This window comes from Capra hircus, chromosome 2 (assembly GCF_001704415.2).
Source record: "Capra hircus breed San Clemente chromosome 2, ASM170441v1, whole genome shotgun sequence".
Lineage (NCBI taxonomy): Eukaryota > Metazoa > Chordata > Mammalia > Artiodactyla > Bovidae > Capra > Capra hircus.
The window spans coordinates 110,624,945-110,650,941 of record NC_030809.1 but is presented as its reverse complement, the minus strand read 5'-3'; the positions used below and the strand labels follow the sequence as shown (position 1 = coordinate 110,650,941).

General features: G+C 38.0%; 1 protein-coding gene across 3 annotated transcripts in view; it reads right to left on the bottom strand.

Moving 5' to 3' along the window:
- SP5 (Sp5 transcription factor) overlaps positions 1,195-25,997 on the bottom strand; it is a 72,277-nt gene continuing 47,474 nt past the window's right edge. For 2 of the 3 annotated variants that reach the window (XM_013968933.2, XM_018064451.1), the window contains exons 2-6: positions 25,034-25,064; positions 13,020-13,204; positions 8,823-8,880; positions 2,013-2,084; positions 1,195-1,395 (exon numbers count right to left, since the gene is read on the bottom strand). In XM_013968933.2, the coding sequence (XP_013824387.1) occupies positions 1,277-1,395; positions 2,013-2,084; positions 8,823-8,880; positions 13,020-13,204; positions 25,034-25,064 (465 nt within the window). In that variant the 3' untranslated portion in view covers positions 1,195-1,276. Of the gene's footprint in view, positions 1,396-2,012; positions 2,085-8,822; positions 8,881-13,019; positions 13,205-24,185; positions 24,223-25,033; positions 25,067-25,997 lie in introns of those variants that run through there. The other variant, XM_005675979.3, reaches the window with a different exon arrangement.

Sequence of the window (25,997 nt, the reverse complement as noted above, 5' to 3'; positions counted from 1 at the left end):
AACTAGACGATTATACATACCTGTCTTCTTTCAGACAGTTCTATGAAAATGGTGCAGCAGGATTTCTTCCTCTGAATGTTAGCATGCTACAAAATGCCCAAAGAATGAATTATGCTTTAAGCATTTTGTATATGACATGACATTGTGCTGATATAAGAATAAAAACTCAAACTGCCTGACCCCAAATCAGATTGGCACACTCAAAACAAATTAACTAGGAGTATTTTTCTCATTTTTACCTCAGTTCCCTTATAACCTAGTTTGAAGGTGGCAGAAATTCATCAAGGAATACAGAATCAGAAAAATAATGTAACAGATACATAAAAGTGTAATAAAAGTCTTATAAATGTTTTTAGAAAGAATATAAACATTGTCCTTAACTTTCAGTTCATTCATTCACTTGGTATACACATCCCGTTATTTTCCAGGCACCTGTCCAGTCGCTAGTGATATAATGGTAAAAAAGACTCAAAGTCCTGCTTATGTGGAGGTTACATTTTCTGACAAGAAGGGAAAAGATAAAAAGAACAAGTTGGGGGAGGGATAAATTGGAAGTTTGGGATTGACATATATACACACTACTATATTTAAAATTGATAACCAACAAAACCTACTGTATAAGCACAGGGAACTCCGCTCAGTACTCTACAATAACCTAAACGGGAAAAGAATTACAAAACAAATAGGTATATGAATCTGAATAACTGAATCACTTTGCTGTGATTGCAAACATTGCAAATCAAATATACTCTAGTATAAAATAAAATCTTAAAAGTAAATAAGAATTTCAGGTACTGATACATGCTATAAAGAACATGAAATAAGTGATATAAATAAAAGTGCCTGGACATGGTAGGGACTAGGAGTATGCTTCTGGAGCCATAATGTTCATATAAAACTCAAGGCTCTACTGATCAACAGGAATATGATGCTGGGCAAATGACCCACCCTCTATGTGCCTCAGTTTTCTCATCTGTCAAATGGGGACAATGATAGTGTTATTTGCATGGTTTTGTTGGATTCAACAAATTAACGTGTATACAACAGTACCTGGCACATTGTTATTGCTTTTAAGTGTTTTCAATGACTATTTCGCTTTCTGAGCAGCTCACGTTGAGTTGAAATCTAACTGTTAAGCTCAAGCTAATGTGGATAAATTAAAGGAACTCTATGCCAAATAAAGAACAATTAGACTGAAATGCAGCTCTCTTCTTTATATTTCCACAGTATACAGTAATGAACATACATGAAGATTAAACTACAGCAGCAACTGTCGTCACCCATCTTCACACTCATCAGAGCTCTCTTCACTTGGCTCCTCAGTGCTCTCTCCTTCCCTCTCACTATTGTCTTCTTCACTCTCGTCATCATCTTCCTCAAGATTCTGTGCTTTCTCTGCCACAGAAAGGAAGAGACTTGTTTAAAATATTTCTCAATATTTCTACCCTGAAAAATCATAATCCTCCTTGTTTCCCCCTCCATCAAGAAGTACATAGTTTTAGAATGTGAGAACTGAGCTGAGGCTCAAAGCAGTGGTACAAAGAACATATTTTTTACTAGCATAGAGATGATTGTGGATTAAAAATATATTTAAAACATTGGTCTACAATTTTTTTTTTTTTACTACTGTCAACTTCTTACTTAAACAGAATAAGAGTAAAGTGAGATTCAGGGTAATGTAGAGGGTACAGACTGGGAACCGTGGGATAATCCTTTCCGTTCCTGGGGCATTAGCAGGAACTGTTCCCTCTGGGGACTCTGTCAGTGCCCAATACTGTCTGCCCAGGGAGCCTGCTCTGCTTGGGCAATTCCACCCCACAGAGGAAATGGAGTCATCTTGACCACCCATAAAGGAAAAGCCAGTTTCATGAAACCATCTGAGATAATCATTTTGCTTTTTCTTAACCACTTCCTGAGGAGGTAACTTTGCCAGTTTTCTGGGATAATGGATTTTAAAATAGTGATTTATCATAATTCTATGAGAAAGAAGGAATTTCAATTTTTAAATTTACCCATCAGCAGCATTTCTTCAATCAGTGAGAAAAACTCCTTGGCTTCAGGATTTTCTGGTTCATAGATTAGGACTGCAAATGGACAACAGAACGCGTGTTATTAACGTTCCAAGTGTTTCAGCAAACAGCCTCTTCAGTATGAGATTGAAACTGTCAATCAGTTAAGTGAAAATGCACAAAGCAAAAACACTAACAATTATACCACAGGAACATCCAAGTGCAAACAGAGGAAATGCTCTACTTATCTTAGGTACTTTGCAAGGGAAATAATCCTCATTATATTTTCTACCACCTGTCCAAAAAATGCAATCTCCATCACTATGAGACATCCCTCAAAGGCTTTAGCCATGCTGTTTCTTGACTATAATCATTTCCCATACAAGGTACAAATCCTGTAATCCATGGAGACTTTGCTAATGACACCCAGTCATCACCTACTTAACAGTATTCTCACCTCTTCATCAGATCCATTGTTTTTAAGCGCTATTTATTCCTTTTTGCTGATCCTTTATGTGAATGTCATCTTTCCTTTGGACTAAATCAATAGAATTTTTTAGGCCTGTTGGTCTAATGTACCAATGTCCCAGAAGCCAGAAAGCTTTATACCTTTTGTTTCAGACTTTTCTAGACTAGTTAACTTATTTTTTCCAGATCCTGCTCTACAGATCTCTCTCTGCCATCTTCTTACCTGCCTGCCTTGAGGTGTATTCCTAATTCTGCATCATCCATTGAGTGCTGTGATTTCTGTGTAATATCTTGATGGCCCCCAGGGGGCACTGAAACATCAAGTGTGCTATTTGCCTGGCTAAAAGGGAGAATAGTGGGATGGTTCAACTAGGCCCCAGTGGCTCAGAGGACCTCATGCCATATGACTTTCATCCCGACACACTAAACCAATATCTTTATTTTCTAATCCACTAACATAACAATGTACCGTCAGTCTGGGTCAGCATGAGTATGTGCCTGCTCAGAATCTGCTTTTAAGGATTCTATGGGTATTTATACATCTTTTAAGGCTTTAATAAAAGTGACTTTTTACACATTTTAACTTGAACTAAAACATGCTTATCATTAGCAGTCTAAATCTTTCTCTGAGGTTAAGCCTCTTCCTAGAGCAGAGTTTCTCTAACTTGCTCCTTGAGACACTAGTTTCTTAAGATGTTAATATGTATGTGGGAAACTAGGTTAAATGAAGTTAATCAAAGCTTACAGTAAGGAGCAACTGCAGGATTTTACATAGCCATTAATATGCTCAGAACTAGTATGTATCTTACAGAGAAGAGAATATGGTTTCCCTAATTTATTATTCCCATGGAATCCTTCTTGGTGAAATATTTATTAAGCAATCTTGAACTAATATTCCCTGGAAAACAACTTAGAAAATTTCATGCTGGAGTTAGGATTATTCCATGGGAATGGAGTATAGGATCAGCTATTTTCATGGTTTAACAAAAACTGCTGGCAGCTGTCAATTTTAAGAGTGGGGGAATGTATCTGCTTTGAAACTCAGCCCTGCAATATCCATCCCAGTGGTGGTGGGTTAGTTGCTAAGTCGTGTCCGACTCTTGAGATCCCATGGACTGTAGCCTACCAGGTTCTTCTGTCCATGGGATTTTCCAGGCAAGAATACTGGAATGGATAGCCATTTCCTCCTCCAGGGGTTCTTCCTGACCAGGGATCGAACCCAGGTCTCCAGTATTGCAGGAGATTCTTTATCACTGAGCCACCAGGGATGCCCCAATATTCATCCTAGGTGATAAATAAAAAACTCTTACTTTTTGACAGGTCACTAGGGTTTGTAAAAAGGCAAGAGAAGCCCTTAGCCCATGCCATTGGGGTTGTTTCCCAACCAGGGCCCATAAGCAGAGGCCAGTACAGACCCTGAAGAAAGACTGTCAGATGAGAACCCTGGTTCTGCCATTGTCTAACTGGGTCATCTCGGGGAAAGTATTTAATGTCTCTGTACCTCAGTTCCCTTATCTACAGTAACACTACTGATCACATCAGGATATCTGGTGAATAAAGGCGATAACACAGACAAAGTACTTAGTTTAGGCCTTGCTGCATGGTAAGTACTGAATAAATGTTGATAATTAGTTTTCCTGGAGTGACTCTCAGCCTGGAGAAAGGCTTGGTTCCTTCCTAAGTGTGCAGTGGATGCTTCCTTCTGGCTGAAGGGCTGGGGCAGGGTGCTGGGGCTGGGGGTGGGGCAAGCTCTGAGTTCCACGGGGCTCTAAGGCCCTCAGATGGCAGGAGATTTTAGGGTAGACAGAACGCTGGTCTTGTTCACTGTTGCAGCTCTAAGAGAGTACTTGACAGAGCGAGAGACCTCAAAACATTAAAAAAAATAATGGAATAAATGAATATAGATGACTGGGTAGGAAGCAGTCTTTTACGCCTTGATAAAATTATACCCCAAGAAAGGGTGATTTAGTTTACTCAAAAAGAAATAGAAAACTTTATAGAAATTCTCTTCTGTATCTGAAGCTACGTCTGTTTTTGTGTTAGATGCATAATGACGAGAACTATTTTGTTTTTCAGGCCATTATTCTTAAACATTTACAATTATTATAATTGATGAAATAGGTCTTCCAGGCTTACACGTTATTTTTATAGAATCTCAGACTGCCTGTGAGCTAAAGTGCTGGCACCCTGAGATGACTCGGCTGCAAGTAAAGAGACCAAGAAATGGGAAGACTGACAGAAAATTTCACAGTCAATCATGAGTTGAACTAAGAAAAGTACCTGGTATTCCTGACTTTCAGTCTCATTTAAAAACCACTTTTCAAGCCTTCACCAGCAAAAGTTTTAGATGCAGTGTGGGAAGCCCTGCACCCAAGTAAAGATACAGATGACCATACCATGATTGGATGGCAAGAACTGGAGGCTATTCAAGAGAGTGAATTTGTAAGACACCTCTGAAGGGACAAAGATGTATTACTTCATATAAATTAGTTGCCTTAGATACAAACAAAAATATATATTGGTCAATTTACAGGAGCCATTTCAATCTGATTGATTCATAAAAGCACTTCTTTTTCAAGTCTCTGCCTGCTTGACCAGAAATATAAGCTTATTATTCAAATGAAGAAATGGAAATATAGCAAGAAATCATAGGCTCTCAAGTCAGACGTGGGATCTAGCTTTACCACTGGGAAGCTGTGTGACTTTGGGTAAATCAATTCTCCATGCTACCTTTGCTTTCCTCATTAGTAAAATAGGGTTAATCCTATCTGCCCCACATAACTGTAAGAATTAAAAATTGTATGCAAGAATGTTCCCATAGTAGGTGCTCAATACATATATATATAAATACATAAAAAGTAAACACATAATCTATGTTTACATGAGTAAATTTATAAATATATGAATATATATATACATAGAGAGAAAGGTGGATTGTTTTGTGGAAAAGTTAGAAGATGGGGGAACAAAAGAGACAAAGAATATCTATGCTGTAGGGAACAGGCTTGTTACCAAGGGGGAGAAGGGGTGAGGGAGGAATAGGATGCGAGTTTGGGGTTAGCAGATGCAAACTGCTATATATAAAATATGGATAAACAACAAGGTCCTAGTATATAGCACAGGGGACAATATTCAATATCCTGCGATAAGTTTTAGAATATAATATCTATGCTGTAAGAATTTATATATATTTTTGGGTGCATGCTAGATGATGAAAAAATTGTTCTGTTGCTCTGAACACAGAGAGGGACTTTAGGCAGCCCTCAGCCACGCGTTCCTACTGGCATCAAAGAAATAGCACTTGCTTTTCCCTGAGACAGTCTACAACTCTGCCCTCTGCCTTCAATGTGCCTGGCCTTGCAAAACCTGGGCTTCTCTCATTCCACACCCTTGACTGGCAGTCTGCGTCAGGGGCAGCCAGTCTCACTTTGTACTCCCTGTGCTCTACCCCCACTCTCTGGGCCCTTTGGCCCACATTTCCCTCTTCTTCCTCTTGGGAGCAATTCTTTCTCATCTGGCTCCCTGGAAAGTGGTGCCTGTCTTAGGACCCTCCATAGCATCCTTTCCTAGAATTTAACCCTCAGTTGTAGAGGCACCACTATTTGCCGTGGGTAGAAAAGAGTAAACAGTATTACTGGATGAGTCAGTCAGTAAAGGTGCAGACCACACCAAACCACATCTGATGTCAACCCCAGAAGGGTTTAGAGCACTTTAGAAGGTGTGGTCTGATTTCTGCTTTCTCTCCAGCTCCCAGCATAATGTCTGGTACAGAGTTAGTGCTCAATGTATATTGGCTGGAAGAAAGGAAGGGAAGGAGTTTTTAAAAGGAATATAATCCCATTAAGATAGGTCAATTTGAACTTTTTCATCTTCATTTACCTGGCACCTAATGCATGTGCATTGCATTTTACTGAGGCCCACAAGCATTTTATTGAGCACCTGCTGTTTATAGTGCAGGGCTAACAGCGAAGACTCACTGACAAAGGTGGTGATGTCAGTGTTTATATTTTGCAAGCTTCGGCCAGAGGCTTTTCTAAAATAACTGATAGGTATAAAAACGAAAATAATATGTACGTTTTCCTACAATTTGACTCCACAAGAAAAACTCAGAGAATTTGGAGCTAGAGCATCACTCCTTTCTGTCCCGGCCACACAGAGAAGAAAGGCAGTTGTGGGAGGAGGAGGCTTGGGTTTCAGCTCCAGCTGTCACTTACTCCCTGAGCAGGGCTACACATGCTGCTTAACCTTCTCTCTGCTTTGGTCTCATTACTTATAAAAAGGGAGGGCTGGACATGATTCTCTAAGGATTCCTTCTGATTGGAAATTCTATGTTTGTGGGCCACCAAAAATAGTTTTGATCAAATTATTTTATCTGATGGTTCTAAAGGTCAAAAGTGCTTGAAAGGATTAAACAAGGCAAATTATTCTGGATATAAAATAGGTAGTGTTAATGTATTCAAGAAATCGATTTTAGAAATTAGCTTAGTACTTAGGAAGTACTGTATCCACAGTGGGGACTCTGTGAGGCAAGGAAGAGTAGACCCCACGTCCCTACACCACATTGTCACTAAAAGATTTTAACCACAAAACAGGTCTAAAATAGTTAATATTTCAAGACTTGTCATTAATAAAGTTTAATAGTAGAACTGCCATTTTCTCCTTTAAAATAACTAAGACTAACGAAGAGAAAAAGAAGGGTAAAATAGTTGAAAAGATTATGGATTTTGACAGAGACCTGGAGTCTTTCACAACCACTAGATGGACTTTCTAAAATTGGAAAATGAAATCCTTGAAATGAAGAATTCACCGTATAGTTTTAACAGCACACTGGACACAGCAAAAGACAGGATAAATTAACTCAAAAACAGGTCAACAGAAAATATACAAACTAAAGCATAGAAATAAAAGGAAATGGAAAAACAGAGTATAAGACACATGTTGGACACCAAGGAAAAAATCTAATTTGTGTGTAACTGGAGACTCAGGAATAGAAGAGAGGGAGAGAATACGGCAGAAGTAATCTTTGAAAATTAATGGCCAAGAGGTCCTCAAAGCTGATGAGAACATCAACCCACAGAGTTAAGAAACTCAGCAAATCTCTGAAACCTCTCTTTGCTTAAATACAAAGAAAACCACCACCATTTTGAATATTGAGTCAAACTTCTAAAACCCAGATAGAAAAGTAAGATGGTTCATATCATTTATCTGCTCAAAAGTGTCCGGTGGTTTCTCTGTTCACTCAGAGAGAAAGCCAAGGTCCTTAAGCTGTGGAAAGATGCTCTGCAGTCTGCATGGCCCCTGGCCTGTAAGCTCTCCGACCTCATCTCCTATCACACGTCCCCTGGCTTAATCTGCTCCAGTTCTGCTGCCTTCCTTGCTGTTCCCGGTCAGGCACGCTCATCTATTAGATATTTGCTATTAGTCCTGCCTGGAACACACTTTCTTCAGATGACAGGACTCATTTTCACAACTTTTTCAAGGGTTTGCTCTAGTCTTCCAGTGAGCCTTGCTGGACTGTATTACTTAAAACTGCTTTGCTTCCTCCCAGTACTTTCTACTCCTTCCCTTTTCCTCCATAGCACCTATTGTCTATGCCATGCTAATTATATGTTTGTTGTCTGACACTAGATTAAGTGTGGGAATTATTTGCCCAGTGTCTAAACAGCGGCACTGGCACACAAGTTTTAAAATTTTTATCAAGGTTTCCCCAGTGCTCAGTGGTAAAGAATACACTGCAATTCAGAAACACAGGAGACGTGGGTTCGATCCCTGGGTCAGGAAGATCCCCTGGAGGAGGAAATGGCAACCCACTACGATATCCTTGCTTGAAAAATCCCATGGACAGAGGAGCCTGGCAGGTAGGTAACTCAAATATTTGTGGAATAACTGCATGCTAAGGAAGGCTTGTGAAGTCACTTAGTCGTGTCCGACTCTTTGCGGCCCCATGGACTGTAACCTACCAGGCTCCTCCGTCCATGGGTTACAGTCCATGCGGTCTCAGAGTTGGACATGACTGAGTGACTTCACTTCTTCTTCACTTCTAAGGAAGGCTTGTTTTACTATGTGACACTTCTTTGAAACTAAAGGCATATGTTACTAACCTATTGTCATGAAGCTAATGATTTTGACATACCTTCTAATGGCGTCCTTGTCAGTTTATCCCACTCAAAGTTACTCTAGAATTCTAATTTAAATTAGTCCTTATACCAATTTTTACTATCAAGGATTCACCAAGACACTATGAGGGAATTCACTAGCTGTATGATAATCAAACCATCTTACATATTAGGCAATGTATTTAGAAACAAAGAGACAATTGGGAAAAGAGAAGTATTTTGTACTTACTCATCTGACATAATTTTTTTGCCAAATGGTAGTCGTGGCCCATTTCTGCTCTCAGGAACTGGAAAACATTAAGAAATTCTTCAGCTATGCAGTTTTACAGAGAATTTAAATGTCAGTTATAAACTCCCTAGAAAATATTCCATTAATGATTATTTTGCTTTTAACTTTTACACATGTTTTTCCAGGAGTGAGTCTATAATCAATCAGTTAGTGAAGAATATTTAAGCACTTCTAATGGCAGGGCCACAGAGCAAGCATCTCACCTCTGTGTTACTGCAGCCACACTGTGCACACACTACCAAACAATCTGAGAATACTTAGGTTGATTCAACTGGCAAAGCCACTAACACTTTAATCACTTTAATATCCCTTAGGTTCAGATACAGTTTTTATTTGTGAACTTAGTCCATAATTGTATGACAATAGAATTATGTATTTTCAATATTTTCCAATATTGATTGCTCTTATCCCATATATTTTTCTTTTTACTATTTTATTGTATTTTTTTATAAAGTAACATTAAAAAATTATTTTTAATTGAAGGATAATTGCTTTACAGAATTTTGTGGCTTTCTGTCATACATCAACAAGAATCAGCCATAGGTACATCCATGTCCCCTCCCTCCCAGGCTTCTCTCCCATCTCCCTCCCCACCCCACCCTGGAGGCTGTCACAGAGCCCCTGTTTGAGTTTCCTGAGTCATAGAGCAAATTCCCATTGGCTATCTGTTTTACATATAGTACTGTAAATTTCTATGTTACTCTCTCAATACATCTCCCCTTCTCCCTCCTCTCCTCCCACTTTGTCCACAGGTCTGTTATGTTTCTCCACTGCTGCCCTGAAAATAAATTCATCAGTGCCATCTCTTCAGATTCCATATGTATGTGTCCGTATATGGTATTTATATTTCTCTGACTTCTTCACTCTGTATAATGGGCTCTAGTTTCGTCCATCTCATTAGAACAGATTCAAATGTGTTCTTTTTATGGCTAAGTAGTATTCCATTGTATGCATGTACCACGCTTCTTTATCCATTCATCTGTCAATGGATATCTAGGTTGCTTCCATGTTCTAGCTATTAAAAATAGTGCTGCAGTGAACACTGGGGTACATGTGTCTTTTTCAGTTTTGATTTCTTCAGGGTATATGCCTAGGAGTGGGATTGCTGGGTCATATGATGGTTTTATTCCCAGCTTTTTAAGGAGTCTCTCCATAACCGTCTTCCAGAGTGGCTGTATCAGTTTAATTCCCACCAGCAATGCAAGAGGGTTCCCTTTTCTCCACACCCTCTCCAGCATTTGTCATTTGTAGACTTTTTGATGACGGCCATTCTGTCTGCGTGAGGTGGTATCTCACTATAGTTTTGATTTGCATTTCTCTGATGAGTGATGTTGAGCATCTTTTCATGTGCTTGTTAGCCATCTATGTATCTTCTTTGGAGAAATGTCTCTTCAGGTCCCTTTCCCACTTTGGTTGTTTGCTTTTCTGGTATTGAGTTGTATAAGCTGCTTGTATATTTTGGAAATTAATTCTTTATCAATTGTTTCCCTTGCTAGCATTTTCTCCCATTCTGAGGGTTGTCTTTGCACCTTGTTTGTAGTTTCCTTTGCTGTGCAAAAGCTTTTAATTAGCTTCCACCTGTTTATTTTTGTTTTTATTTCCATTACTCTAGAAGGTGGATCACAGAAGATCTTGCTTTATGTCATTGAGTGTTCTGCCTATGTTCTTCTCTAACAGTTTAATAGTTTCTGGTCTTACATTTAGATCTAACCCATTTTGAGTTTATCTTTCTGTATGGTGTTAGGTAGTGATGTAATTTCATTCTTTTGCACGGAGCTGTCCAGTTTTCCTAGCACCACTTATTGAAGAGGCTGTCTTCCCATTGTATATTCTTGCCTCTTTTGTAAAAAATAAGGTATCCATAGGTGTGTGTGTTTATCTCTGGGATCTCTATCTCGTTCCATTGGTCTGTATTTCTGTTTTTGTAACATATTTTTCTGTGTTATAAACTTCTTATTTATTGGGGTATAGTTGCTTTACAATGTTGTGTTAATTTCTGCTATACAACAAACTGAATCAGTCATAGGTGTACATATGTCCCCTTCCTCTTGGACCTCCCTCCACCTCTTCATCCCCTCCCTCTAGGTCACCACAGAGCACCAAGCTGAGCTCTGTGCGCTATACAGTAGGTTCCCACTAGCCATCTGTCTCATGCATGGTAGTATGTACATGTCAATTCCAGCCTCCCAGTTCATCCCAACCCTCTTTCCTCACTCTGTGCCCACATGTCCGTTCTCTGCGTCTGCGTCTTTATTCCCGCCCTGCAAATAGGTTCATTTGTTGTATGTAGGGAATTTACATGCTAAACAAACACATCCTGTCTCCAATTAAACAGCATCTCTGTTTTTACCATCCATTTTTTTCTAGATAATTTTATTTTGGGGGGGCTGTGCCGGGTCTTTGTTGCTCCATGAGCTTCTCTCTAGTTGTCGTGAGTGGAGGCTACTCTCCAGCTGCAGTGCGCGGGCTTTTCATGGCGATGGCTCCTCCTATTGGCTGGTCACAGGCTCTAGAGAGCACGGGCTTCACGAGTTGCGGCACGTGGGCTAAGTAATTGCGGCCCATGGACTCCAGAGCACAGGCGCAATAGTTGTGGTGCTCGGGCTTAGTTGCTCTGTGGCATGTGGGATCTTCCTGGACCAGGGACTGAACCTGTGTCTCCTGCAACAGCAGGTGGCTTCTTTATCACTGGGCCACCAGGGAAGCCCACAGAGATGTTTGTTTTAAACATCTCCATGTACATCATTTTAGGTTTTTTTTTTTTTTTTTCCCATAAAGGAACATATATATACTTACAAAAACTAAGATTATTCAGTAACTTAAAAAAATACACCACATATCACGTTCATCTTCTCCCCACGGACTTAAACATTATTACATACTTTTTTACTTACTTAGGCTCCACAATTGACTAATCTCCCATTATTATTTGGATAGCTTTTATTAAAAAAAAGAACAGTACACTTGGGGGACTGTTCTTGCTTATGTGTGACATTCTGAACCATTTGCATGTACACTAGGCTTACATGTAGGAATTCATTTGGTAAACAAATCAAGAAGGCAATCCTGGCATAGGAAACAGCATTGGCAAAACATAGGAAACAGCAAAAGCATGGAGGCCTGAAACGTCACATGCAAAAATTGCTCACAAATGTTTACTGATAATTCTATGGAGAACAAAACAGTTTTACCTCACGTGTTGTGGTGTCAGAGTTTAACTTTTATTAATATTACACAACTTCATGTATACAGTAAGAACTTCGTAACACTGCATTTTCATTTCCCCCTTCTCATCCTTTGTATTATCCTTGTCACATGTTTTACTTGTACATAGTGGGTCCCTCGCTTTATCTGGGCTATAATTATACATACGTTAGACCACCCAACAGTCTCCCCAAAGTCTCTGATGTTCCTTTCTTTCCCCTATGTGTTTTATTTGAGAAATTTGTGTTCAAGTTCATGGCTTCTCCTCTGCTGTTACAATCTGTTAAGTCCCTTTCCCTCCTTTACTCCCTCTCCCTTCTTACACCCTCTGTATGTGTGTGATACACACAGACAATGCTATTTCCCATGCCAGGAGTGCCATTCTGTTTACCAAATGCATTCCTACATGTTCCTCTTCCTTTAAGTTTCTAGGATTCCGTTCTTGTCTCTTCTTAATCCTTCCTTTATCTCCTTGTTTCTCCTGCTTCATTTCTCAATTAGTTCCTTTATCCTCCCTGTTCCCAGAGAATTTTATGAACACCTCTACTGGCACATATTATAAATTACATTAGATAACACAATAAGTGTTTGTCAGTTCTCAAGGGTAAAGACATGTCTTTCTTATTTATCTCTAAATATCCCAAGTAACTAGCATGGTACCCAGTAAGTAGAAAGTTTTTCCAAGAGGTCCTTGAAGAGTTTTATGCCAAAACTTCTCTTATTCATGTTTCTGACTTTACCAGAATAATCTGAGTCACTGCCAGAATATTCTCTCATCTCTACCCTCATGGAAGTAGTAACAAAGATGAGTAACCAGGTAAGCATCTGTGTGTGGGCAAGGATATTTTAACTATTTTTTTAGTCTTCAAGGCTATATACTATTTAGCTATTTTAATATTTTTAAGTTTTTTGAGTTATAGAAGCAAAACTTACTTCTGTCATTAACTCCAATGGGGCGTGAGTATCCTTATTAGGGTTGCTGTCTTCCTCCTTATCTTCATCACTGGTATCCTCGCCATCATCATCTGTTGATTCAGACAACTTATCATTGATATCCTCAGGGCAATGTTCATTATTTTTCTCCTGCTCTGCAATGACTACATTTTTGCTCATTTCACCTAAAACAATATATATAATTTAGTAAATATTGAAACGTATTCATAAATTTACAATGGTCATTCCAAAATTATAATGTAGCAAGTGCACATGTTACCATGTGTTCTCCTGTCCTGGATTTTTTTCTTTCATGACTAAACAGCACTGCAATAAACTTACCTGATTTCCATTTCCCAAAAAAAGGTAATAAAACTGCTAAATGAAAGAGGAAAAAATACAAACTGATAATATTGAGCTGATGTTAATGTTAATTGTTTGGTGCTTGAAAGTGTAATAAATGGAAACAGTTTTGTTTATAAAGAATATAATTTCAAGAAAAAATTAATTCTCTTTTATCCATAGAAATATATTTCTTAAATTGTTCTTATGGGAATATAAATGTAAAATAAAGAGCTTGGGAAGTAAAAGTAAGACTAGAGAGGCTGAAAAGTAATTCTTCCTTGGCAGATAGTCACTGTACGGATACTTGAGAATAAAGCTGTCCCTCTCCCTGGACACACACACACATCAGATATATGTGAAGTATTCTAGATATGACCAGAGGTTATGTAACATCATTAATGATTTTTCTTAATGTCAAATCACAGATGACTGGAAAATAAAACATAAGCACTACTTTGGCTACCCAGTCAATGTGTGGCACTATACTGAGCCCCACGAACACTATAATGTACAGTCATTGATCTCAAGGTACTCACTCACACTCTAACTGGGGAGTCAGAAACATAATGGATAACTGTAAAACAATATGGCAGTCCAGTGATAAAGATGTGTATGCCAGGTACATGAGAGAACACAGGAAGAAAGGAGAGACCCATTCTAGTCTGAATGGATCAGTTTTTCCAAGGAGAGGGGACAGCATGAACCAGTACAAAAATGTGAGCAGAGCAACACTTTGATGTGCTTATTATGGGTCAAAGTTGAGGCTGAAATGGTGACAGATGTGGCCAGAGGGGTACAAGCTGGATAATGGATTCTTGTGGGCCAGTAGTCTTGGAATTAGAACTTCATCCTAAGAATGAAGGGGCTAGTCATGAAAGATTTAAGTAGAGAAACAAGTATGATCGATTTTTAATTTCTGAAGGAACTCTTGGAAAGCAGGGTAGAAATTGTATTTGAGGGCAGACCAAAAAAAAAAAAAAAAAAAAAGACAAAAAGAGCAGGGAGAGAGGTGGTTAGGGAAAAAATCACCTTTAAAAAGTCCAGGTAACATTCTGGAAGGGGAGTGAGATGGGGAAACCATAACATCTTTCCGTCTTTTGTCATAACCCTCAGAAAGGCTATGACAAAATGAAACACCTTCACATTTTCTCAAGGCTTGTAGGAGTCAGAGATGTTTGAAGATTCCAGGATTCTGTATGGATTCGCAGCAGTAACTTTACTGAGTAAAACCGTGGAAGAGGAAACTTGCGGATTCCCACCTCTTACTTTGTTTACTTATTTTGCATTCAGAGGCCCTGTGGGCTGTTAAAAAGCCAGCTCAAAATGAATTCTAATAATAGGAATTTTCTAAGCAGTTTTTAGACTGCATTTACTGACAAGTCACAACAGCACTTGCTGTTTGACTACAAATATGCCAAAAGACAGCAAAAACTAGAAAATATTATTCTCAGGAACAAAATCCAAAAACGGACTCAATGGTTGTGTATATAAGTGTGTATGTCTTGCTCTTCATCTAAATTGGGGAGACAATCTTACATATTGGTTAAGAAGAAAATTTGTTTCTTGGAGTTCACGAACTAATTAAATTGTCCTTATTCTTAGAAAATACATGTTGACTTAGCGTAAAGGATCATGAGATCTTTGCCCCTTAAGTCAACAGTTGCTTGTATATGAAGAGTTACTGGAGTACTTACACTATTTCTGCTCATTTTCTATAAGCTGAAATATTTTAAAAGAAAACATTAAAAAAAAAAGTCCAGGTGAAAAAGATGGTTGATAGTGTACTGTTAAAACAGTGATAAAGGAGGAGAGATATTAGAGAAATATTTAAGAGATAGATATTTTGGAAATTTTAGTAATTCTTATAACACTTTATCCATTTCGCCATATGAAAGTAAGCTATACTATTTACTTAGCATCTTTTTTTAATCTACCTTTTTAACTTAGAAATTTTGCTAGATCATAAAAATTATCGGGGGAACTTCCCTGGCTGTTCAGTGGTTAAGATTCCGTACTGCCAATGCAGAGGGCACAGGTTGGAACCCTGGTCTTAGAAAACTAAGATCCCACATGTCATGCAGTATGACCAAAAGATAACAAGTAAATAAAAAATCTTAAAAATTTACCCCCAATTGACAGAGGTATTAATAAAAGACGTAACAATCATAGCAAATATTATGTCAGGACTCTTCTGAATACTACACATTAAATCATATGATTCTGTCAACATCTCAATGAGATGTGTACTGTTTTTATCCCATTTGTAGATGAAACTGAGAGACAGGAGACAGGTTAAATAACTCGCCCAACTTAACACCACCAATTAAGGTAGATCTGGGAGTCAGTTTGGCTCCAGAGTCCACATTCTTAATCACGTTCTTATTTTTTTTCTAATACACATTAACATATACTACTATTGGAAAAAGTTTGCCCTGTGTTTCCTAAAATTATCTCTTTGGGAAACACTATTGAGCTTGCCAACTCTTTAGCTCTGCAGATGAATTTCACAGTTTCAACCTGAACTTGTGCTACATCATCCCCTGCTTTTAGAATTCTGAGTGTGTGGGAAGTCTTGTGAGATGTCTTCTTTGATGGGAGTGCGGCCATTAGCTACTTTAAACATGTAGAAACACTGGTCTTAGAAGGAAGAAAATAAGGAAATCCAGGAAAGGTTGACAGAACACAATGTTAAGAAAAATCAGGCTCTCCCCTCTCCAAAGAAAAGGTTGGGAAAACTCCTCATTCGAAGCAAAAGATAACGTCCTCCAAAGAGATACTCAGAGTGTGATGCCTGGGCTATTCAGGCCATCTACCTGTTTCCTTTAGTCTCCGTTGACTCACGACCACTCTAACCTACAGCGTGTACCCAGCCAGTTCACCGACCCAACACGCTGGTGTCATCAGAGATGGTCATAATAGGGAATAAGAACTTCATGTGATGTCACAGGGACTCACTGAATTCACAAACACTGAGGATCATGAGAGAGGCTCCCTGATCCTCAGATCGAAGGTAGTCCTCCTGCTGCCATTTACGTTATAGTGCCCAGCCCGACCTGTCTTTGTCTTATGTGTTTGTATTATTATTATTTAATAGTTGGTTATCTATGTGAACCTCATAGGGGCAAGTGTCTTTCCTATTTGATAACTATTATACCCACAGCTTCTAAACAAGTGTCTGGCACTCAGTAAACCACTGTTGAATGACTGAAACTTGTTATTGCTTTCATAGGTATTTCAATCCATTCTAAACTTTAATATTCTATCATTATCATTTTATGTAATATACACCCCTGGATCACACCTGATTGCATATCAGAATCATCCCATACATGAGTTTGAAAAACTACTGATTCCTAAGACTTGCCCCAGACTTACAAGTTGTCAACATCCCAAAGGTCCTAAAGAAGGAAGGCTGAAATAGAAGCTACAGTTACTCAAATAAAATAAATGTTATTACCTGTGCTTGCTTTTAAGAAGGAAGATGACCATAGATTAGATTGTAGATTTGTTTCTATTTCTTTGTTTGAAATACTCTTTGAAGATATTCTATTTTTAGTGTTATTTGAAGAGATTTTATTTTCAATATTTTTTGAAGAGACTTCCTTCCTAGATGTTGAAGTAGTTAAAAAATACTTTTCTAGGTTACAGTTCTGTTAAAGGTTCTATATGGGTTTATACACAAACACACATTTAATATAAACATACAGTATATCAATAATAAATAGCTAAAATGCAATATCTTCTTTGTGGAAAAGCATTAAAAATAAGTTTTACTAATGTTTAAAATTCTGTTTCTACCAGGCATTTGTCATCGTGTAATGATTCTTAGAATCTTTTCAGAGTTAACATAGAACATATAAGCAGTCCATTATGATATGGTGAAATAAAACTATTTAAGGAATACTAGACTTTGGGTTTTCTTCTCAAGTCAGTTCTTACCACTGTTAAATGTTTATGCTTAGAGTTCAATGCTATTAACCCAATGTTTATGCTTAGAGTCCAATATGCTTAGAGCTATTAACCCTTGCTCACAATATGAAGTAGCCTGTTTTTTTATTAAGTGGCTGAAATAAGGATTAGTTAATTTTCTCTTGAAATCTCACGTCAACAGATAATGTATTGAGACAGAGGATTTTTGTGTGGTACACTGACAGGTACCCATGCTGGTGGGAAAACAACCCCATGTTCATTTTTCGTGGTCTTAAGATCATTTGAGTATGTCTCCTTTACTGAGTTTAAAAAATTCAACTTCTAGTTTGCATGACAAGATAAAAAGATGTAAAGTATTATTTTTTCCCCCAAAGTTATGATGGCTCTCTTTTATCCCCATTGAAATATGACTCTGTAACATTAGTATTTAAGTCAGTGGTTTTGCACAGTGATTTAGCAAATAGGCTAAACAGCTTCTTACATTCCTAATACTACGGAGGGAATGGAACCTTTACTTCCCCAGTATATGCTGCTAGAGCAAAACCCTCTCTGGTGATGAAAAATACACAGCAAAGAAGATTTACAGTTGTTCTTCTGCCCTCCTTGATTTTCTAATTGTGAAAGGAGACATCAAAGAAGAAGCCCTACATGTGAAAAATTGAGGAGTCACTTAAGTATTCAGTTTCTAGCATGATAGAATCCTATTATGCCAAAGGTCACCACAAATGATTACTGGAATTCATACGCTTTAATATCTATTCCTTTTATCTATGAAAGGAGGGCTTTTATCTAGATTAGATATGCTGCCTTTTTATTATTACAGAATTTCATTGAATTTAAGAGTATCTATTTCTTTTTTAGAAAAGATTAAACTATAGTTGGTTTACAATACTGTTTCAGGTATATAGCAAAGTGGTTCAGCTTAATCTATGTGTGTGTATATGTATATATTCTTTTTCATATTTTTCCATTAAAGTTTATTACAGGATATTGAATATAGTTCCTTGAGCTATACAGTAAATCCCTGCTGTTTATCTGTTTTATATATAGTAATGTTTATCTGTTAATCCCATACTCCTCCATTTACCCCTTCCCTCTTTCCCCTTTGGCAACCATAAATTTGTTTTCTATGTCTGTGAGTTTGTTTCTGTTTGGTAAATAAGTCCATTTGTATTATATTTTAGATTCTACATATAAGTGATCTCATATGATATTTGTCTTTATGTCTGATTTACTTCACTTAGTATGATAATCTCCAGGTCCAGCCAAAAATACCACCTAATAAGACATATTAATATTTAAGAAAGAAAAAGCATTGCCAGTATAAGATGTCATCAACTGTAAGAAATGTTACAATATAAAGAAAATATGCATGCTTCAGAATCTATGAAATATTATACTTATATATTCACTAAGTTACATCCCTAAAGAGGGGAATTTAGCTAATCTAGTTCTGGATATTTGAATAGTATGAAATGCCTTTAATGATTTTAATGACAGAACAGGAGGAAGCCTGAAGATAAAAAGGATATTACTATTTGAAAGCAGTGAACATGCCATAAAAACACATATGAGAAGGGGCCAAATGACCAACAGTAAAATATGAATTCCTCTTCTGCTCACTTTCTTATATACAGTCTTCCTTATACACAGTTTCAAAGAAGAGGCCCAAACTCCAACCTCCTCTTCAACTATAGTCTGTTGACTTCATCTGAGAAAGTGACTTATGGCAACAGTGCCTCTAACCAATTAACATAAACAGATAACCAGTATACTCTAAAAGATCTGTTTTCTTTAAATACAGCTACAGTTGAGGAAAGATTAAAATTATTACTTTTTGGAAGATGGAGAGTATTTAATTTAGTATCTACTAAGGTTAGACAGTCAAGTTAAATATCCCACTGGAACATATGTATGCTAGAGGGCAGATAATCCAGGTTTTACAGTTAATTAGTATGTTAAGTACATTAAATGTCCTCAAGTTTCTACTGGAATTAATAATTCTTTAAAGTTCATATTTTAAACTTTGTTTTAAAATTATTTATATTTATCAAATTACTTACATTTATATTTACAGTCAGAGTACCTGAAGAACTATGGACAGAGGTTCGTGACATTGTACAGGAGGCAGTGATCAAGACCATGCCCAAGAAAAAGAAATGCAAAAAGGCAAAATGGTTGTCTGAGAAGGCCTTACAAATAGCTGAGAAAAGAAGAGAAGTGAATGGCAAAGGAGAAAAGGAGAGATATACCCATTTCAATGCAGAGTTCCAAAGAACAGCAAGGAGAGATTAGAAAGCCTTCCTCAGTGATCAGTGCAAAGAAATAGAGGAAAACAACAGAATGGGAAAGACTGGAGATCTCTTCAAGAAAATCAGAGATACTAAAGGAACATTTCATGCAAAGATGGGCACAATAAAGGACAGAAATGGTATGGACCTAACAGAAACAGAAGATATTAAGAAGAGGTGGCAACAATACACAGAAGAACTATACAAAAAAGATCTTCATGACCCAGATAATCACGATGGTGTGATCACCAACCTAGAGCCAGACATCCTGGAATGTGAAGTCAAGTGGGCCTTAGGAAGCATCACTATGAACAAAGAAAGTTTACGTGATAGAATTCCAGTTGAGCTATTTCAAATCCTGAAAGATGATGCTGTGAAAGTGCTGCACTCAGTATGCCAGCAAATTTGGAAAACTCAGCAGTGGCCACAGGACTGCAAAAGGTCAGTTTTCATTCCAATCCCAAAGAAAGGCAATGCCAAAGAATGCTCAACCTACCGCACAATTACACTCATCTCACATGCTAGTAAAGTAATGCTCAAAATTCTCCAAGCCAGGCTTCAACAGTATGTGAACCACGAACTTCCAGATATTCAAGCTGGATTTAGAAATGGCAAAGGAACCAGAGATCAAATTACCAAAATTGAAATCATCGAAAAAGCAAGAGAGTTCCAGAAAAACATCTACTTCTGCTTTATTGACTATCCCAAAGCCTTTGACTGTGTGGATCACCATAAACTGTAGAAAATTCTGAAAGAGATGGGAATACCAGACCACCTGACCTCCCTCCTGAGAAATCTGTATGCAGGTCAAGAAGCAACAGTTAGAACTGGACATGGAACAACACACTGGTTGGTTCCAAATCGGGAAAGGAGTACGTCAAGGGTCTATATTGTCACCCTGCTTATTTAACTTATATGCAGAGTACATCATGAGAAATGCTGGGCTGGATGAAGCACAAGCTGGAATCAAGATTGCCGGGAGAAATATCAATAACCTCAGATATGCAGATGACACCACCCTTATGGCAGAAAGTGAAGAAGAACTAAAGAGCCTCTTGATGAAAGTGAAAGAAGAGCGTGAAAAAGTTGGCTTAAAGCTTAACATTCAGAAAACTAAGATCATGGCATCTGGTCCTGTCACTTCATGGGAAATAGATGGGGAAACAGTGACAGACTTTATTTTTTTGAGCTCCAAAATCACTGCAGATGGTGACTGCAGTCTTGAAATTAAAAGACGCTTGCTCCTTGGAAGAAAAGTTATGACCAACCTAGACAGCATATTAAAAAGCATAGACATTACTTTGCCAACAAAGGTCCATCCAGTCAAAGCTATGGTTTTTCCAGTAGTCATGTATGGATATGAGAGTTGGACTATAAAGAAAGCTGAGAGCTGAAGAATTGATGCTTTTGAACTGTGGTGTTGGAGAAGACTCTTGAGAGTCCCTTGGACTGCAAGGAGATCCAACCAGTCCATCCTAAAGGAAATCAGTCCTGAATATTTATTGGAGGGACTGATGCTGAAGCTGAAACTCCAATACTTTGGCCACCTGATGTGCAGAGCTGACTCATTTGAAAAGACCTTGATGCTTGGAAAGATTGAAGGTGGGAGGAGAAGGGGATGACAGAGGATGAGATGGTTGGATGGCATCACTGACTCAATGGACATGAGTATGAATAAGCTCTGGGAGTTGGTGATGGACAGGGAGGCCTGGTGTCTGCAGTCCACGGGGTCACAAAGAGTCAGACACAACTGAGTGACTGAAACGAACTGAACTGATATTTATCAAACATGAGCCTAAAAACAAAATTAATTTAAACTTACTTTTCTGAGACTGTCTTTGCTATATTTAGAGAGACTTGCAAAAGTCAGTGAGGTATAAATTTTGCTTGCCAATCTTGGTCTGTGTCTAAAGAGGCATTTACTTAAAGAGTAAAAATGGGGGAAAAAAAGTAAAAATGGGAATAAAAATTGTGTCATACGTTTTATAAAAGATAAAATATGATTATGGAATAACCTATAAATACTATTTTATCAACCTCAAAAAGTTGAGTTCTGTGGGATTCCTTTAGCCATTTTCCCCACACATCTATGAACTTGAAAGCTTGACCAAATAACCCAACAGATCGAAGGTCCAACATCTATAAGACTTATCCAGCATTGAAGATACACTTTATTTTTACTGCTGAAAGTGGTTTGTTAATTAAGTGCCATTTGTTGGGTAGACAAAATCTCTGACATACGGGATCCATGAGGAAAAAAAGGAAATGAGTTATTTGGCCTTTGTGTTCAGAGAACTGTGAAACTCCTGGTTTATGAAAGTTCACACACTGCTTGTGGCTCAGATTAGAATGAAGAATCAATCAGAAGATTAAGGCAAAGAACTGATGGGGAAAGAAAACGCTTAGATTTCCCTAATCTAACCTGGATAGAACCTTTCAGGAAATTCCACTTGCCAGTCAGACCATGAAGCTGGAAGGAGGGTGGGGAGTGGAATGCAGGCTACGCTGAGAAAATCCATCAACTCTGTGGGTCAGTCACACTGTTGCTCAGCAAAGGTCCCCCATGGTTTTCTGTGTTCCTACTTGATCTTTTACTTTTTTTTCCCCCCAGAACTGGCTCTGTTTACCTTCAACTCTCAGTGAGACTGGGCTTCCCTTGTGGCTCAGATGGTAAAGAATCTGCTTGGGTGAGGTTGCTGAGTTACAAAGTCATGCACCTATGAAGCTTACTGGCTATCAACCTATCCCTCCTTCTGCTGCTGCTGCTAAGTCGCTTCAGTCGTGTCCAGCTCTATGCGACCCCATAGACTGGACTATGCAGCCCACCAGGCTCCACCGTCCCTGGGATTCTCCAGGCAAGAACACTGGAGCGGGTTGCCATTTCCTTCTCCAGTACATGAAAGTGAAAAATGAAAGTGAAGTCGCTCAGTCGTGTCCGACTCTTAGCGACTCCATGGACTGCAGCGCACCAGGCTCCTCCATCCATGAGATTTTCCAGGCAGGAGTACTGGAGTGGGGTGCCAATCCCTCCTTCTACCCTACTCCAAATAATAACCAAACTAAACCCAAACTCTTCTCTACAAGTGAAGTGAACAGAACATGATCATACTGCTCTTGCAAAAAGTAGTTTGCTAACCAGATGCAATTAATGAGATCAAGAGAACCGGCAGCCACTTGGGCTTTCCAGGTGGCACAGCACTATAGAATCCTCCTGGCAATGCAGGGGATGTGGGTTTGATCCCTGGGGTCGGGAAGAGCCTGTTGGGTAGGAAATGGCAACACACTCCAGAATTCTTGCCTGAAAAATTCCAGGACAGAGGAGCCTGGTGGGCTCCAGTCCATGGGGCTGCGAAGAGCCAGACACAACAGAGCACACACGCACACTGCCTTTCTTTCTTGGCCCAGACTGCATCTGATTTAGCCCTGGGGCTTAACAACCTCAGGATACGGGTGACCCCTTGCTCCAGTTCCAGCACTGCTTATCACAGTCTATGAACACTGGAGTTCATAGACACGATATTTACTTTCATTAATAGCTACTAACTCTCATTATTATTAAAGTTATATCATATTTCCCCCAAAGACTACTAAAATTCTCTTAGATTTTTTTATTTAAATATTTTTAACCATGTTAATAGGATACATAGTATATAATTACATTTAGATTAATATAGTTAATGGGGCATTTACCTTTTCCTTGTTGTCCATAACATTTACTCTGAAATAAGCACAGATTCTGTCATTGATCTGTAATTTATTACCTTCTCTTTAATATAAAAACACGTATTTACTACACAATTTGCAAAAGTCAAAGCGAACCCTAATTTTAATTTTCAGCTTTGACAGTATATAAGTTAAAACATATGTTGTATAAGGTATAGTTTTCCCAGCCAATAATATTCAGGATAATTCAAAATAACTTTGATTTGAATAGAATTCTACTAGAAGCGCACTATCAATTTGTCAATAATTGAACCTTATGAATGTGTTTTATGATCAACTTTCAAAATGCAATTTTTCATGGAATAAATAATTGATTTTTTTTCAGTAGATAGATGATTATGTCAGGAAGGACTCTGATGGTTTACCAGAATCAGTGCCTTGAGCAAAGCAGGTACTTAATATTTAGCTACTAAATTGAAACTGGACTATGATTCTTTCAACACTGATCTCTTCAACTAGTTGGGGTGATTATTTTCCTTATTTAGTAGTAATTGTTCTTCTCATAGTAAATAAAAATCTGATTTTAAGGTAAATTTTCCTTTAAAATGATATTCTCAAAGAAACGAGCAAGTATCAAAGTGAAACGAGAATGAGCAATGAAAGTTATATAAGTAAAATACAGAATACTTGGTGTCTAAGCAGTTGAGAAGTAGGTTTGAATATTATCTATACCCCTACATTTTTATCAAAATTCATTTTTCATTTTAAGTGTCCTCTTATCTAAGAAACAGTTGCTTTGACTGAAGCAAAAGCCAAGTGCTAATCCATGCATTTCTGGCCTTTCAAATTTAATTGGGTGACAAATGATTGCATTATCTACTTCTAATTGCTTGAAAGGCATGATAGATCAGATGCTCAACAAGAGACATCTTCTTACTCTGACATTCCTTCATTTGGTTCAATCATCACTTTTTCTGAAAGAGAAGAAAAAAAACTCAACCCAGTATTTTATCAATAGTGATGTTCTTAATAGAAATTCCTGACTGGCAAATATTTAGGCATTGTTTGAGTGACAGGCAGTATAATAAAGGATTTAATTGCTAACTCAACCACACTCAACCATTCCTATAGACTATCTTCTTAATATTTAGGACAAAAGGGTGATCAAATATATTCTTTTAAAGTAATAAATCATTTACCCTTTGGATCAAACACTAGCAATCTGCCATTCTGTCTATCTTTTGGTGCCTATGAGAGAAGCAGAAATAAAAACTAGCATTATCAATATTATTTTAGCTTGAGGTACTTGAATAATTTATTCACAGCCTTTATATGAACATTTTTATTATCTAGGCTAAATACAGGGGGCTTCCTGATAGCTCAGTTGGTAAAGAATCCACCTGCAATGCAGGAGACCCAGGTTAGATTCCTGGGTCAGGAAGATCCACCCACTGGAGAAGGGATAGGCTACCCACTCCAGTATTCTTGGGCTTCCCTTGTGGCTCAGCTGGTTAAGAATCTGCCTGCAATGTGGGAGACCTGGGTTTGATCCCTGGGTTGGGAAGATCTCCTGGAGAAGGGAAAGGCTACCCATTCCAGTATTCTGGCCTGGAGTATTCCATGGACTGTATAGTCCATGGGGTTACAAAGAGTAAGACATGACTAACTGACTTTCACTTTCAGGCTAAAATATAATTTTATACTAAAGTCAATTATTCCAAAGCTATATAAATTGATGGTAAGAAAGAACTAAAGCATTCTAAAAATTAGTTTATATTCTCTTACCTTTACAGCATCTGTCCTGTCTAGATGATTCCTGCAAAAAAACAAAATATTTACTCTGTAAGTCTTTAAACATTTTTATAAACTTGGAATATAAATAAAACAGAATGCACAACTCAGTCTGTCAGCAGGGCAGTAAGCATGTATTTTGGTATTGTTTTTAGTAGCATATTTTCATACTAAGTGAAAAACATTATTCCTCTGGATTATGAAATCTGATTTTAAAAAAGCAGAAAGAAATTAAAGCTTCCTTTTCCCATTTTACCTTGAAGTGAAGTGAAAGTTGCTCAGTCATGTCTGACTCTTTGGAACCCCATGGACTATACAATCCATGGAATTCTCCAGGCCAGATTACTGGAGTAGGTTCCTTTCTCCAGGGGATCTTCCCAACCCAGGGACTGAACCCAGGTCTCCTGCATTGTAGGCAGATTCTTTACCAGCTGAGCCACAAGGGAAGCCCAAGAATACTGGAGTGGGTAGCCTATCCCTTCTCCAGTGGATCTTTCTGACCCAGGAATCAGACCGGGGTCTCCTGCATTACAGGCAGATTCTTTACCAACTGAGCTATCAAGGAAGCCCTGGAGTTTATGTAAAAAAGAGCAATAGGGATAATTTTGCAAGTTAGAAAAGTGATGTGCTAAATTAGCCTCTAATTATGTTACCTTTTGGTTTTATGTAACTCGGACTCTAGAACTGAATCCAAATATTGTTATGATACAGCAAGTTAAGGGTATCACGTTCCTACTCAGTTGACCCCAGAAACCACAAATTCAGTGTGGCATGTGTTTACAACACTGCTTTCCTTTCCCACTTTAACAAAGAAGAACAACATGTAAACCAAACTGCCTGCTACACTCTAGTTCATCTGTGTTATGAAAAACACCTTTATAGATGTATATTAGCCAGAACAAGAAGTTTTTCAATATTTCAAGATGCAGTATTTTTAGTAAAATATTTCAAAAAACAC